This window comes from Podarcis gaigeae, assembly GCF_964106915.1.
Source record: "Podarcis gaigeae genome assembly, chromosome: 4".
NCBI classification, from domain to species: domain Eukaryota; kingdom Metazoa; phylum Chordata; class Lepidosauria; order Squamata; family Lacertidae; genus Podarcis; species Podarcis gaigeae.
In genome coordinates this window covers 15,858,585-15,872,803 of record NC_139677.1, presented here as the reverse complement: position 1 = coordinate 15,872,803, position 14,219 = coordinate 15,858,585, and the positions used below count along the sequence as shown (strand labels likewise).

The following is a 14,219-nucleotide window of genomic DNA, read 5'->3' as shown; positions in this document are numbered from 1 at the left end:
ACTCCTAAGAATCAAAGTAACATGCTATGTTGCATCACGAAGGTTGCTGCAAGGAAGGCTAAGACTTCTCCAGTCATATAATAGTAGTCAGTCCTGGCCCAGTGGCCAATGAGGGAGGGGCTAAGTCTCTGTAAACAGACCAGCCTGAGCTGCATTGCCACCTGCTCCACAAGGCATTTGGAATGTGAAAGTTATGCTTCTCCACAACACTGTGAGTCATATTCACAGGGACATTGACAGCATCTTAAAGTAGGCAAAATGTCCCTTGGCTGATGTTCAGCAATACCTTTTCAGTAATTTCTTTTCTTTCTTTCTTTTTTGGGCAGAGGGAGGCTGACAAACTGGGTCTGCCCAATTTCACTTTTCTATACAAATATTAAAGCTGAACCCTGTCAGTGGGGTAGGAGAGCTGAAAATAATGTCAATTTATTTCATATCTGGCAACCAATGCTCCCATTTGGTTTCAGATAGTATGTGGGTAGATGAGTCTAAAAACTTGGACACAAATTTCCATGGCCCTCTAGAGGCTATGGTGGCACATTTACCAGAATACTCTATTCTGACCAAACTAAGCCTCCTAGAGCACAATTTACATAAGGTTTAGTCTAGGCAGAATTGAATATACATCTCCAGAGTTAATGCTTAATACCTTACTTCTGGTAAATGTGCCACCATAGACGCTAGACAGTTGTGAAAAATGGTGTCCCAGACTTTGTAGACTTGTCTACCCATGTACTATCTGAAACCCAAGGGGCTCATTGGTTGCCAGATGTGAAATATATTGACATTATTTTCATCTCTCCTTCCTCACTATATCCTCTTTTTCACCTGGTCATCCTACCCAGTGCCAGATTTACGTATAAGCTAAACAAGCTATAGCTTAGGTCCTCACTCTCTTGAAAAAACAAAAATTGAAAAAACAAAACCTGGATGTACATCTCCAATATAAAATAAAAAACAAATAAAAGAAAGCCTATATACAGCAACAGTGTTTTGTGTTGTGTAGGCTCCTATGACGTAAGTAATGGGCCCCGCCTGCTAGCCTGCTCACTACAATATCACTGGTTTGCTCATTTCTATATACAGTGGTACCCTGGTTCTCAAACTTAATCCGTTCTTAATTACCATATAGCATATATTCAACACAAAACAACAATGACAATTGTTGTTGACAAAGGACAGCTGGACATATAAAGGGCCCCATTACCTTCAGTAGCTTTGGGCCTCATCAAACTCTTCCTTTAAATTCCTGGGAGTTTACCTTAGTGAAGACCTCACTTGGAAAAACAATATAACTCAGGTGGTTAGGAAGGCCCAAAAGAGACTCCCATTTTCTCAGGGTCTTGCGAAAGAACAATGTTAAGCAACAACTGATTACCTCCTTCTACCGGTCCACAATAGAAAGTGTCCTCTCATATTGTATCACAGTGTGGTATGTTGGCTTGACAGAAAGTCTTTACAGAGGGTGGTGAACACAGCACATGATATCATGGGCTGTCTCCTGAGCCCGCCAGATGACATCGCAGGGGATCGTTGCCTTAGGAGAGCGAGAAAAATTCTCAGGGACGATTCACACCCTGGCCAGCACCTCTTTAATCTTCTACCCTCAGGCAGGAGATACAGAAGTATAATCAGTTGTAAAAAAGGTAAAGGTAAAGGTACCCCTGCCCGTACGGGCCAGTCTTGACAGACTCTGGGGTTGTGCGCCCATCTCACTTAAGAGGCCAGGGGCCAGCGCTGTCCGGAGACACTTCCGGGTCACGTGGCCAGCGTGACAAAGCTGCATCTGGCGAGCCAGAGCCGCACACGGAAACGCCGTTTACCTTCCCGCTGGTAAGCGGTCCCTATTTATCTACTTGCACCTGGAGGTGCTTTCGAACTGCTAGGTTGGCAGGCGCTGGGACCGAGCAGCGGGAGCGCACCCCGCCGCAGGGATTCGAACCGCCGACCTTTCGATCGGCAAGTCCTAGGCGCTGAGGCTTTAACCCACAGCGCCACCTGCGTCCCCTAATCAGTTGTACCAACAGGCTAAAAACAGTTTCTATCCATGGGCTGTTAGGCTGCTGCATGGAAAATAATACAGTGCAACTGACTGGGATGATACTGCATAAGGAAAATCTGACTGTGTGAGGTGTGAGGTCATCTCTCTCATTACATTATCCCTAATTGGCTGGGGCACAGAGGAGAAAACATGGTCCTTCCACACAAAAAGGGTACAACTGATAGGTTTTTAGGGGCACTTAGATAGGTTTATCTTCCCAAAAGCATTTTCACTAGTGATAATTTTGCTCAGCTCTAATAGAAAGTCAAAGGACAGCATGCCAACAGCTTCTGACTTTGCTGCATTTGTGGGAAAGTGCATGGCTACAATCTTGTAGATCAGGGGTGTCCAACTTCCAAGAGACTGTGATCTACTCCCACTATAAATAAACTGGCAGTGATCTACCCATTGGATTGGCCAGATTCAGGATCGACCAGGGACAGCACACGATCGACCGGTAGATTGCGATCGACCTGTTGGACAGCCATGTTGTAGATGATATCCACTTAAAAGTGAAGTAAGTTTTTTTGCACTTGCCATCACGTTTTCACAACTAATAGATGCAGCTGTTTGGTCCCACCAGAGGTATTTGACTGCACATCTTTTGCTTTCCCCTTATCTCTGACATTAGAATTGCAAAGTGGTGTGGCAAAGCCTTTAGTCATACTGACCAAAAATAGCCAGCTGCAACTTTGTCCTCATCACAATTACAAGATGACTTGAGTCACCTGGAGTTTCACATCAGGCAATTCACATAGGAGAAAACTCATCATGACCACCATGTCACAGAAGATGAGATATGGCACAGTTGCTGCATGGGGATTTAGCAATGAGTTCAATGAGGCTTAGCTTCAGGTACCTGTATATACCAGGGGACCCCAACTATTTTGGACCTTGGGGATACATTTGAGAATACAGAAAACTGCCGTCAGCATCAGAAAATACCCATTTCACAGAAGAAAAACTGGCTACGCTCAGATAACTGCCTTCTCAAAAACAAGCTAATATTGACACCACCCAAAACAAACAAAAGCAGCCTCCCCCCCAACCTCACCCCCCAAACAGACAACCCTCCCCAAAAAATTGCCACTAAGCCAAAATTAATCCACCTTTGGCAGGTCTTGGGAAACTTTTGCTCTCCAGTTCCTGTCCCTCTTGGCCATTTGTTGATGGGACTTGTAGTTCATAACAACTGAAGGATCAAAGGTTCCCCACACCTGGCTTAAACAAATAATATTGGAAGGCAAGGAGTTATTGCTGGGTGCCAGGGGGTGTCTGGGGGTCCTGTAGTGGGCAAGACACTGGGGACTCCAGGACTATAGGAGTGCCCTGTACAAAATAGGAGAACAGCACAACCTTATGCCTGTCTGCTCAAAAGTAAGTCCCATTCAAGGAAGAACTCGAACTCAGGGCACAGGACACAACTCAGTGTGGCAAGTGAGTCTGGCTCTCAGACTGGGCAAGCAACCTAGCGCTTTCCTGAGAATGCTGAACTGTGTTGGCACCTCTGGGAGCTGGTGATGGAGGTTTTCCTGCCTCCTCAGAGGCAGATGGGACAGGCAGAGTATCCCTCCCCCAGAGTCTGCCTCAGATAGCCCTGGAGATGGAGACAAAACTTGTGCCTTGCGCTGCAGGACTTGTGGGGAGATGGCATGAGGCGAGAGCAATATTTCCCCCAGGATCCCCTTGCTTGAGTGCTCCCAACACCAATAGAGATCTTCCCAACCCACTGGATCCATCCCCATGGTCTTCTGTTGGCCGCTCTTCCTGGCCCACCCGGGGCCCTTGTTATGCAAGGCCCTACAATTCCACATGCTCCTAGAAATGTAGCCTGAATTGGGGCATCTTTATTTCAAATCTTAAGCAGGTCTCTTTTACTCAGCTCTAATAGCAATTGTAGTGGGACACAGGTGGCCCTGTGGGTTAAACCACAGAGCCTAGGACTTGCCGATCAGAAGGTCGGCGGTTCTAATCCCCATGACGGGGTGAGCTCCCATTGCTCAGTCCCTGCTCCTGCCAACCTAGCAGTTCGAAAGCACGTCAAAGTGCAAATAGATAAATAGGTACCACTCTGGGGGAAAGGTAAACAGCGTTTCCGTGCACTGCTCTGGTTCGCCAGAAGCGGCTTAGTCATGCTGGCCACATGACCCAGAAGCTGTACACCGGCTCCCTTGGCCAATAAAGCGAGATGAGTGCTGCAACCCCAGAGTCGGCCACGACTGGACCTAATGGTCAGGGGTCCCTTTACCCTTAATAGCAACTGTAATAATAATGCTAATAATGGTGTTCAGTAATCTACCTTGCAGAATTGCTGTGATTATGGGAGGTCAGCCTAATATTTAATAGGCTACAAATAGAGGCAAAGGTATAAATCACAGCAACATGTAGTTCCAGGTGATTCAAGCAAGTGAGCCAAGCTACTTGTTCTGCAGGATATGAGAAGGAGAGGGTAATATACCCCAATCGTACAGCCCTCCTTCAGGTACTGTAGATGGATTTGGTAAAACAGTCATCCATAGCCTCACATCTGGCAGTCAGTTATAAGGTGTCAGGGGCAGACTTTGGTAGTAAGGCATCCTGTGCAGGAGAATTGCCTCCACTGCCCCAAATCTGGCACTGAAGGTGATCAAGTGACTGGGGTGGAGGGAATCCAGTTGTGCCTGCTCCTGTTCCTTTTTTTATGGAGCGGTATAACTCAGTGGTGGAGTAAATGCTTTGTATGCTGAAAGTCCAGGTTCAGTCCCTGGCATTTTCAGGTAGGGCTGGAATAGACCTCTGCAACACAATTCTGAGTTAGATGGAGCAAAGCTTTTGCTTAGTTTAAGACAGCTTCTCAGAAGCTTTTCACTGTATGATACCTGGCCAATGTCTGCACACCCAGGCATTGTTAAGGAGGGAGAATAAAGGACTGATGAAAAGCAAAGTTGGTCACCCTCTTTATCTCTGTCCCTGTTGTCACCACATTTCCTAGGGCACTGCAAGGAAGAAAAGCCTGAGCTGCTACAGACGTTGCTGCACTCCAGCCCTCCCCCCCACTAACCATTGGTCATGCTGGTCACTGGGAACAACACCAGCAGGACCACAGCCGCCGCCCCCAAATCCGTGTATCACTGGAGATAAGCAGGGTACGATTCCCCTGCTTAATGTCAACATGTCCCCTGCTGAGTGGGATGGGGGGACCCCACTTACAAGGGTACCCTTGTTATTAACTTGGGGAGGGGATGCTAAGGGACCCCCCATCCTTTCCGCGCATGAGCCCCCCCCCCCCGTTTCCTAATGAATAAAGTGGGGATGCTCTGGGCGATAATATGCGTTGTGGGGTTCCTCCCCTCTGGAGAGAGCGGGGCGTTCTTTTCATTTGGGAGCGGGCAGCGTTGGCCGGCGGCCGGGGGGGGGGGGGGGGACACGACTCGGAGTCCATCCCGGGTTTTCCTTCGCGCTCCTCCTCACCGGCAAGCCGCCGCTGCAATGTGGAGCACGTTCCTCGGCCGCTCGCCCGCCTGCCCCGCGTGCGCTCTTGTCAGCTCCCTGCTAGGCTGCCGCGGCCGCCTGTTCTGCCAGGAGGCGGTTGCTGCTGCTGCTGCTCTGGGCAGGCTGCGCGGCGCAGCGGCTCTCCTTTCCTGGATGTCCGCCTCTCAGCAGCACCAGCAGCGCAGCGCGCAACAGCCAAGCCAAGCTACCCTCTCCAGGCTCTCCTCCTCCCCGTGCGTAAAGCCAAGCCAGCGGCTGCTTCGCCATCTCCAGCCTCCGCGCCGCACCTCCGGGCTTTCCGCGCTCCCGGGCGCCGAGGATCAGCGCGCCCCACCACCAGCGGCGTTGAGCCGGGCCGGACTTTAACGGGACCCGCCGAGGAAGGAAGAAGGGAGGAGGAGAAGGAGGCGGAGAGACGAGAGAAGGGGCGGGCGGCTGCCGCCTTGCCTCGTCTGCCTCGGGTGCGCCCTCCTCCTTCGCCTTCCCAGCCGGCTTCGCAAAGTTTGGCCGCGACGGGAGGGGGGCTCCCGGTTGCTCTTTCCCCCGCGGGGGTGCGCTCTGTTGAGGCGCGCACGGCTGCGCAGGACTCGGGGCTCTGGTAGAAGGCTCTTCCGTGGGATTTATCTTTCCAAGTGGATTTGGCGAGGGGCTCTCTTTTTTGGGATTGAAGGGGGGAGGCGGGGGTGAAAGAAGAGGGGTGTCTCTTTTCTTTCTTTTTGGTCTGTTCTTACCCCCCCTTTTTGGGCATCATGGTTCCTTGGATCGGGGCGCTGCTCGGGGCGCTGCTGGGGCTGCTGCTGTCGCTGCGCGCCGGAGCGGCGGACGCGAAAGCGCGGAGCTGCGGCGAGGTGAGGGAGGCGTACAAAGCCAAAGGATTCAGCCTGCTCAACATCCCCTACCAGGAGATCGCAGGTAAGCACCTGGGCAAGGGGAAATCTCGGCACTCGCGTAGCCATGGGGCTGCCTTCGTTCCTCCCCCCCCTTCCCCAATCACCCCCGGTGAAACGCTCGCTTTGCCTAGATATCTCCCTCTCGCTCCCTCTCCCTTCTCCTTTCGCCTCCCAGGGAAAGAGAGCAGTGCCTTTTCCACTCTGCTGCTGCTTAGGCGATGAATTGCCTCATTGTGCAGTGAATAGAGAATCCGTTTTAGATTTCCAAAGAGACCAACAGGGGGAAGAACGAGTTGGGGAAGGGGGGCGCGCGCAGAGAAGAGACGGAGATATTTGGCAAGATGTTCACTTTTTTCGCCTGGGGGGAGATGTGACAAGAACAGAGGGAAGGCTGCCCTCCCCGCTCTTTTCAAGTTCTAAGTTGCCTTCAAGGAATTGCACAGTGGAACGCAAGTTTCTAGTCCCTTTTAGATGGTGTAAATGAGGCTGCCTGTTGCCTCTTTCATTAAAAGAGCGGGCCTTCGTGCTTGTGGCACAGCAGTCTGCCACAAACTACAGAAAGAGAAGGACCCCAACTTGTGTCTCGTATTTGTGTGTGCATGGAGGGGGTGTCCCCTTTTTTTTTGCACCTGGCCGGCTTTATTAAGGGGTCGTGACAGTTGTCCTTTGCCAGTAGGGTGTGCTCTGCCTCGCTCAAGAGTCTGCTTACCCCTCTCCAGTGGAGCACCTGTAAAAGCGTTGCTTCACCTGGGAAAAAAAAAGGGAAATAAAACAACTGTAGACTTCAAACTATCTGGGGGAAATGAAAAGATTAGGGGCGTGAGTTACCATGAAGATCTCCTGAAGGTCCACCTTCAAAGCCAACTAACGTTCTGAGTTGCTAAGGATGATTAGTTATCCCTTCCCTTTTAGCACAGTAATGGTATGTCAGGTTTTCTCTCAAGCCTATTTCTCTGCTCCTTGCTGTCCTCTTATCACTGCTGTATCTTCAGAACTCAGTGTGCAAAGAATGAATCGGTGATTAAGAAAAGAAAGGGGGAGGAAGGACCTGTGGTGGGTGTGAGCAAAGGACTGAAAGAAGAAGGAACAGCTGCTGCAGCCTACCTGACTGAAACTTGCTGCTTGTCAGTTTCCAACACTGAATTAAACCATCTGCAGTTTCCAGGACTGAATTAAGTCGTCCGCATAGAGGGTACCACAGACTCAAAGATGTCACGTTTCAATCTGATTGTTCCCTTCTTAGGCTTAAGTGATGCAATTAATATTGATAGTTGGCCATTTGCGGGGGTGCATTCATACATCTTCAGAGCAGCACAGCCAGCCGGTTCCTAAAACATGCCGATTAACCTCTGGGATTAAAGTGAATCTGGGGCCTGCGTGGTTGCCAACTAGGTTAGCTGTTTCGGTTTGAGGTGACCCTGGTAGAGTTGTCTGCCAGTGGGCCATTTTATTTCCCCATTGGCATTCTGTGCATGTATTTCTGGGGCCAAGTTAGATGGGATGTTACCTGCTTGATTGCAATTAACATGCAGGTTTTTAAAAAGAGGAATTAAATAGCAACTGTAGGGGGCCTGAACAGTGTTAGGACCACACACACACACACACACACACACACACGTGTGTGTAGCCTTCACTTCCAATGTAGGTAGCAGCATCTCAGAAGTGATGTATGATTTGGCAGGACCACAGAAGGGGACAAAGGGCTAAACTCCCCCTTCTATTTACTGTAGTCTTGGCATTAAGATACTCAGGACTGCCCCAAGCCATGGACATTTTATTATTTTTAATGAAATATGTCTCTCAATTACATCCATGTGATTAACGTTACATCTGGTTTGGCTCTAAAGCTCTGTTTTAACATTAGACGTCCATAACAAGATTTTACATTTGATACATTTATTGAAATGGGTGCATGGTTATGAATGGTGTTTGCCAGAAAAGTCACAAGTGCACACACCACTCATTTGCACTCCTTATTCATTTATTAGAAAATGGATAGTCTTGTTCTTAGATTAGGGGTGATTCACGTGGCTCGTTCCAGCCTATGGAAGCTGCACTTTTGCGAAGTTCCACATTGTCCACAGCCCCAACTTTGTGAGCGACTGCAACTGTGTGCTGCTCTGCACTTCAGGGCTCAGTATGTGGTACTGGTTTCGATGCCGTTGGCTCAGGCTATGGCAAAGGGACTAAAAAATTGGGTAAGGTTAAATGAAAACCATCGCTTCCAAGAGCCAAAAGAGATGGGGGAATATACCCTTAGAAAGTCATCTGGTTCCTGGAATCTACTGATGGTTGTTGCCAGGGAAAACCCATCCCTTGAAATGGGTTGTTTTGAGTGTGGCAATGGGTGCAATCTAAGTCCCTTTGCTGTGCCAGCATTTTTCCTTCCTCCCCCCTACCTAATGTTCTGGCCAGTGCAAACTGTGAGCCTGCTGCTTCATCATTCTCTACCACTGCTAGGGTGACTCCTAATTTATTCTTGTCTCTTGATTATTATTACATTGTGGTTGCTTCCTTATGCTGTTGGACTAGGATGTCCATCATTGCTGGTCATTGTAACGCAAGCTACTGGGTGTTCACGATTCCTGACCTACAGCCTTCCATGTATTTAGGATGGAGCATGTGGTTGAATACAGTGCTGGTCTTCTTAACAGGACATGAATCAGCTGTTGTCATATATAACTGAACAATCCACCCAAACTAAGGTTACCAGTTTTTTCCAATGAATCCGAGGACACTTATTGTTTGCTATCTACATGTGAATGCTGAGAAAGCTGTATATTTGGGGACTGTCCCCTGGAAACAGGGACATCTGGTAACCTTCATCCAAACCACATCTAGTCATCACTTAGAGCACCATGGAAGTAATCAGAGGGCAAATGCAACCACATCACTCTTGGACTTTGCATCTCTTTCTAATCTGTCTTATTTAAAGTGGAGGCAGATTTGTACCGCTTGTGGTCTGGGAACAGGCATAAACTAGAACAGTGTTTGTGTTGCATTGATGTTACTGATAGGACCATGGCATTTTTCTGTGGGTACTCAAGGCTACACAGTACCATCACCCCCCACCCCACCCCACAAAATGCTTCAAGTGTGACACTTACTGTAGCAACTTCATGATGAGTACTGGCACATTAACAAAAACTGGGTAGGACCATGAATTTGGAGTACTTGCTTGCCCCTCCCCCCCAATACCCCAACAACGCAAACCAGAATGCCCTTTGCTTTAGCCAAATTGGGATTCTGAAAGCTAGGCAGGAAAGTGAGCAATAGAAGTGAAGTGTTGTGCTTCAAGTAATTTTCAAAGGCCTCACTGTGCCGTTTCTAAACTTCCCCTCAAGTTGCTAATCAATTACACAAGAGCTCTCTTCTGACTGAGACCAAAAGCCTCTGGGTTCTTCAGTCAAGTTTTTCCTGGACTGACTGTTATTTCATTTTAGGTCAGTGATGGATGGCTTCTGCTTTACTCTGGCTCCTCTCTCTCTCTCTCTCTCTCTCTCTTATAAAAAAGACCAGATACCACATTTTGAATAGTTTGGGTTCCTCTTACCATTTGCTCACTGGAATGTTTTGATTTGCGCATCCTCCTTTCCATTTTTTTAGATAGCTCCCAAAGCAAAGCTTGAACGAGCTGCATTAATTAGTGTTCAAGTATTTGCAAAAGTAGCGGAAATAAGTGCTGGGGAACCTAATAATCAGCTTCTGGTTTAAATAACGACATCAATCACTGTTAAATCCAATATTAATCTTCAACTTTGTCTTAAGACTTCAACACCATCTCCTCCCCTTTGATGTGTACGGAATACGAAATTGCAACCAGATCCAGGTGGATGCTTTTTTTCTCTTTTTTGACTAAGAGTCTCTTGACTTTTCAGTGCTGTTGGATGCAAAAGGTATAAAAGGGTAAATGGCCCCTGGACAGTTAAGTCCAGTCACAGGAGACTGTGGGGTGTGGGCTCATCTCACTTCAGTAACAAGTTGATGCAATTTAATAGAGACGTTTGGCTTGGTTGTCAATATATTTGGGGGAGAGGTAGACTTTCCTTGGAGAGGGCTGCATTGTTATAAGGGAATGTAATTGGCAGTGTACTCTTTTGTGCGTAATGCTGAGTGCCTCAATTAAAGAAAAAGCTGGTTTGGGAAAGACATGCCGGCATTAAATGTTGTGATGTTTCTTTTGTCACTGTTATGAACAGACTGCCAACAACCTGAAGAGTTGGGTCTCTTGGTCTGTTTTTATTGTTTTATTGTTTTATTATTCGTATGCAAAATATACAAACAGTTCAGTAGTTCGGTTTTTCTTTTTTTCTAAAAGAAATCTACAGTTGTGCATCAGATTTCATAGTGTATTGATGAAGAGCTTGTCCATACTTTTGCTTATCCCCCACTCCTTGAAAAGCCCACTCTTTAGTGCTAATGTGGAGCAAACGGAGTGCTAAAGAGAGGTTTTCCCCGGTGGGAAAGCAGCGGAGCAACAGGACATGCGGATGAGCCTTCAGATTCAATATCAACAAATAGAGACAGTGTGTCGTAGTGGTTAGTCAACCTGGGAGGTCATTGTTCCAATTCTCACTTGGCACTCAGTCACTCTCAGCCTAACCTGTACCACAGGGTTGTTGTGAGGAATAAATACTCCAGCTTTTATCACATTCTTAATAATAATAATAATTTATTATTTGTACCCCGCCCATCTGGCTGGGCTTCCCCAGCCACTCTGGGCGGCTTCCAAAAAAATATTAAAATACTCTAATACATCAAACATTAAAAGCTTCCCTAAACAGGGCTGCCTTCAGATGTCTTCTAAAAGTCTGGTAGTTGTTGTTCTCTTTGACATCTGGTGGGTGGTACATTCTTACCTTTTTTAATAGAAAAAAGGCTGCATTGGACTTTTTTGGGTCTACTGTAAACATATTAGCTGATATGTTTGATAACAGGGTGTAAAAAGGAAATGTGAAGAATACTGTGTTGGTCAAAATAAGTACATTAAGTATCCTTGCATCAAAATTCTAGGGATATCGTCGATTGACAGTGCAAGGCTGAAATAAGGATATTTAGATTCAGTCTGTATGGCAGCCTCAGAGTACCAATACATCTGAACTGAAGCACCAGTTCAGATGCTTCATAAACATTTTTATTAAGTCACTTTTGTATCAAACTGAGTGTTTTGTTTAGAATGAAGACTTGCCTTCTTCTTAACTTTTTATATCCAGAAGCTCAAGTTACAGTATATATTTTTTTATGTTGGATTATAAAACAATGCAGTGTTACTACTAGAGTGGTGACGTCTCTGAGTTTGTAATGCTTTCTTCTTGTTCTCATGATCTTTTTCAGAAGCCACAGCAAACATGTGACTCCAAGCATAATACTCTGACGTTCTTATTATACTTGTGCTAAATTGCTAAGTGTAACAATTTTTATGTGCCAGCTAGCAAATTTTGAAACAGAACACATACATCTAAATCTGTTTGGGGATTTGCATACATGGAGAATGTGCAGTGTTGCAAATTCCTTTTTAGAGCGCTGGATGTAGAGGCAGAATTCCCATTATATGGAGGCCAGTGGCTGGTCTCGCACAAAACCCTGTGAAAAGAGCTTTCTTCTTCATCATCTTTTGGCCTGCGAGGCTGATGGATCAGAGATGGCTGAAAACTGCTTTTAAAAGGCTGCTGCTTGTGAGTAATGTTGGATGCAGTTCTTCAATGCATCAACAGCCCACAGAACAGAAATGAATCGAATAGTACCTATAATAATTGTATGGCATAAATTGGGACCTCTTTGAAGGCTGTGAAGCCCATATACAGTTCTGCAACCAGATCTTTTACATTGTTTTAAGCAAATCTTCTACAGGAATTACTGAGTGGCCTGAAAACTGGAGCTACTCGTGGGAGGGTGTGATTTCATATGACAGTAGAAGGGCAAGAATCTTGCAATTAGAAGGCAGTATGTTAGATCAAGATGGAAGGAGGAGACAGATAATATTCCCAGGATAAAACACAGTGCATACAGGTTTATCGGAGTCACTTAGACATTGCCTAAAAAGCGGGGGAAATGGGTACTTAAAAAGGTAAAGGTACCCCTGCCCGTATGGGCCAGTCGTGACCGTCTCTGTGGTTGCGCGCCCATCTCGCTTAAGAGGCCGGGGGCCAGCGCTGTCCAGAGACACTTCCGGGTCACATGGCCAGCGTGACGAAGCTGCTCTGGTGAGCCTGCACCAGCGCAGCACACAGAAAAGGCTGTTTACCTTCCCGTTATAAAGCGGTACCTATTTATCTACTTGCACTTTGACATTATTATTATTATTATTATTATTATTATTATTATTATTATTATTTATTTATACCCCGCCCATCTGGCTGGGCCTCCCCAGGCGGCTTCCATAAAAACCAAAAATACAGTAAAATATCACACGTTAAAAACTTCCCTGAACAGGGCTGCCTTAAGATGTCTTCTGAATGTCAAGTAGTTGTTTATCGCTTTGACATCTGCTGGAAGGGCGTTCCACAGGGTGGGCGCCACTACCGAGAAGGCCCTCTGCCTGGTTCCCTGTAGCTTTGCTTCTCGCAATGAGGGAACCGCCAGAAGGCCCTCGGCGCTGGACCTCAGCGTCCGGGCAGAATGATGGGGGTGGAAACGCTCCTTCAGGTATACTGGACCGAGGCCGTTTAGGGCTTTAAAGGTCAACACCAACACTTTGAATTGTGCTCGGAAACATACTGGGAGCCAATGTAGGTCTTTCAAGACCGGTGTTATATGGTCTCGGCGGCCGCTCCCAGTCACCAGTCTAGCTGCCGCATTCTGGATTAGTTGTAGTTTCCGAGTCACCTTCAAAGGTAGCCCCACGTAGAGTGCATTGCAGTAGTCCAAGCGGGAGATAACCAGAGCATGCACCACTCTGGCAAGACAGTCCGCAGGCAGATAGGGTCTCAGCCTACGTACCAGATGGAGCTGGTAAACAGCTGCCCTGGACACAGATTTGACCTGTGCCTCCATGGACAGCTGTGAGTCCAAAATGACTCCCAGGCCGTGCACCTGGTCCTTCAGGGGCACAGTTACCCCATTCAGGACCAGGGAATCCTCCACACCTGCCCGCCTCCTGTCCCCCAGAAACAGACATGCTTTCGAACTGCTAGGTGTGCAGGAGCTGGGACCGAAAGACGGGAGCTCACCCCGCCGCGGGGATTCGAACCACCGACCATGCAATTGGCAAGTCCTAGGCGCTGAGGTTTTACCCACAGCGCCACCCGAGTCCCTTAATGGGTACTTAATAGGACATATATTTGCATGTGTTACACTATAGGCTTATGAAATAATTGCTACAATGTAAATACAGTGCGTATTCCCTTAGTGGAGAAGACTGTGACCAGATGACATGTCTGCTTGCTTCTGTCCAAGTATTGTTGATGGGCAACTTCAAGACCCCATCTCTTCCTCCTTAGGGTTCTTTACCAGTAGTTAAAGGATCCCTGGATGGTTAAGTCCAGTCAAATTCGACTTGGGGGTGCGGTGCTAATCTCTGCTTTCAGGCTGAGGGAGCTGGTGTTTGTCTACAGACAGCTTTACAGGTCATGTGGCCAGCATGACTAAACCACTTCAGGTGCAACAGAACACCATGACAGAAGCCAGAGCACATGGAAATGGACTGGAGAGCCCTTGAAGTTGAGGACTATCCTCTATAAAGCAAGCTACCCTAAACCAGAGACCTTCATACAACATACATGTTCTCCCATGGAGATACTCTCCTTCCCACATATGGTGGCATCTCCAGGGCTGGAATGGTCCTTGCCTGAAGCCTGAATAGCTGGTGGCCATTAGCA

At 47.4% G+C, this 14,219-nt stretch overlaps 1 protein-coding gene across 2 annotated transcripts in view; it reads left to right on the top strand.

The window, feature by feature from the left end:
- Nucleotides 1–5,297: 5,297 nt before the first annotated feature.
- Nucleotides 5,298–14,219, top strand: part of GPC6 (glypican 6) — a 768,070-nt gene continuing 759,148 nt past the window's right edge. Inside the window, exon 1 of one of the 2 annotated variants that reach the window (XM_083735305.1) lies at nt 5,298–6,424. In XM_083735305.1, the coding sequence (XP_083591431.1) occupies nt 6,262–6,424 (163 nt within the window). In that variant the 5' untranslated portion in view covers nt 5,298–6,261. The remainder of the gene's footprint in view (nt 6,425–14,219) is intronic. The other variant, XM_083735306.1, reaches the window with a different exon arrangement.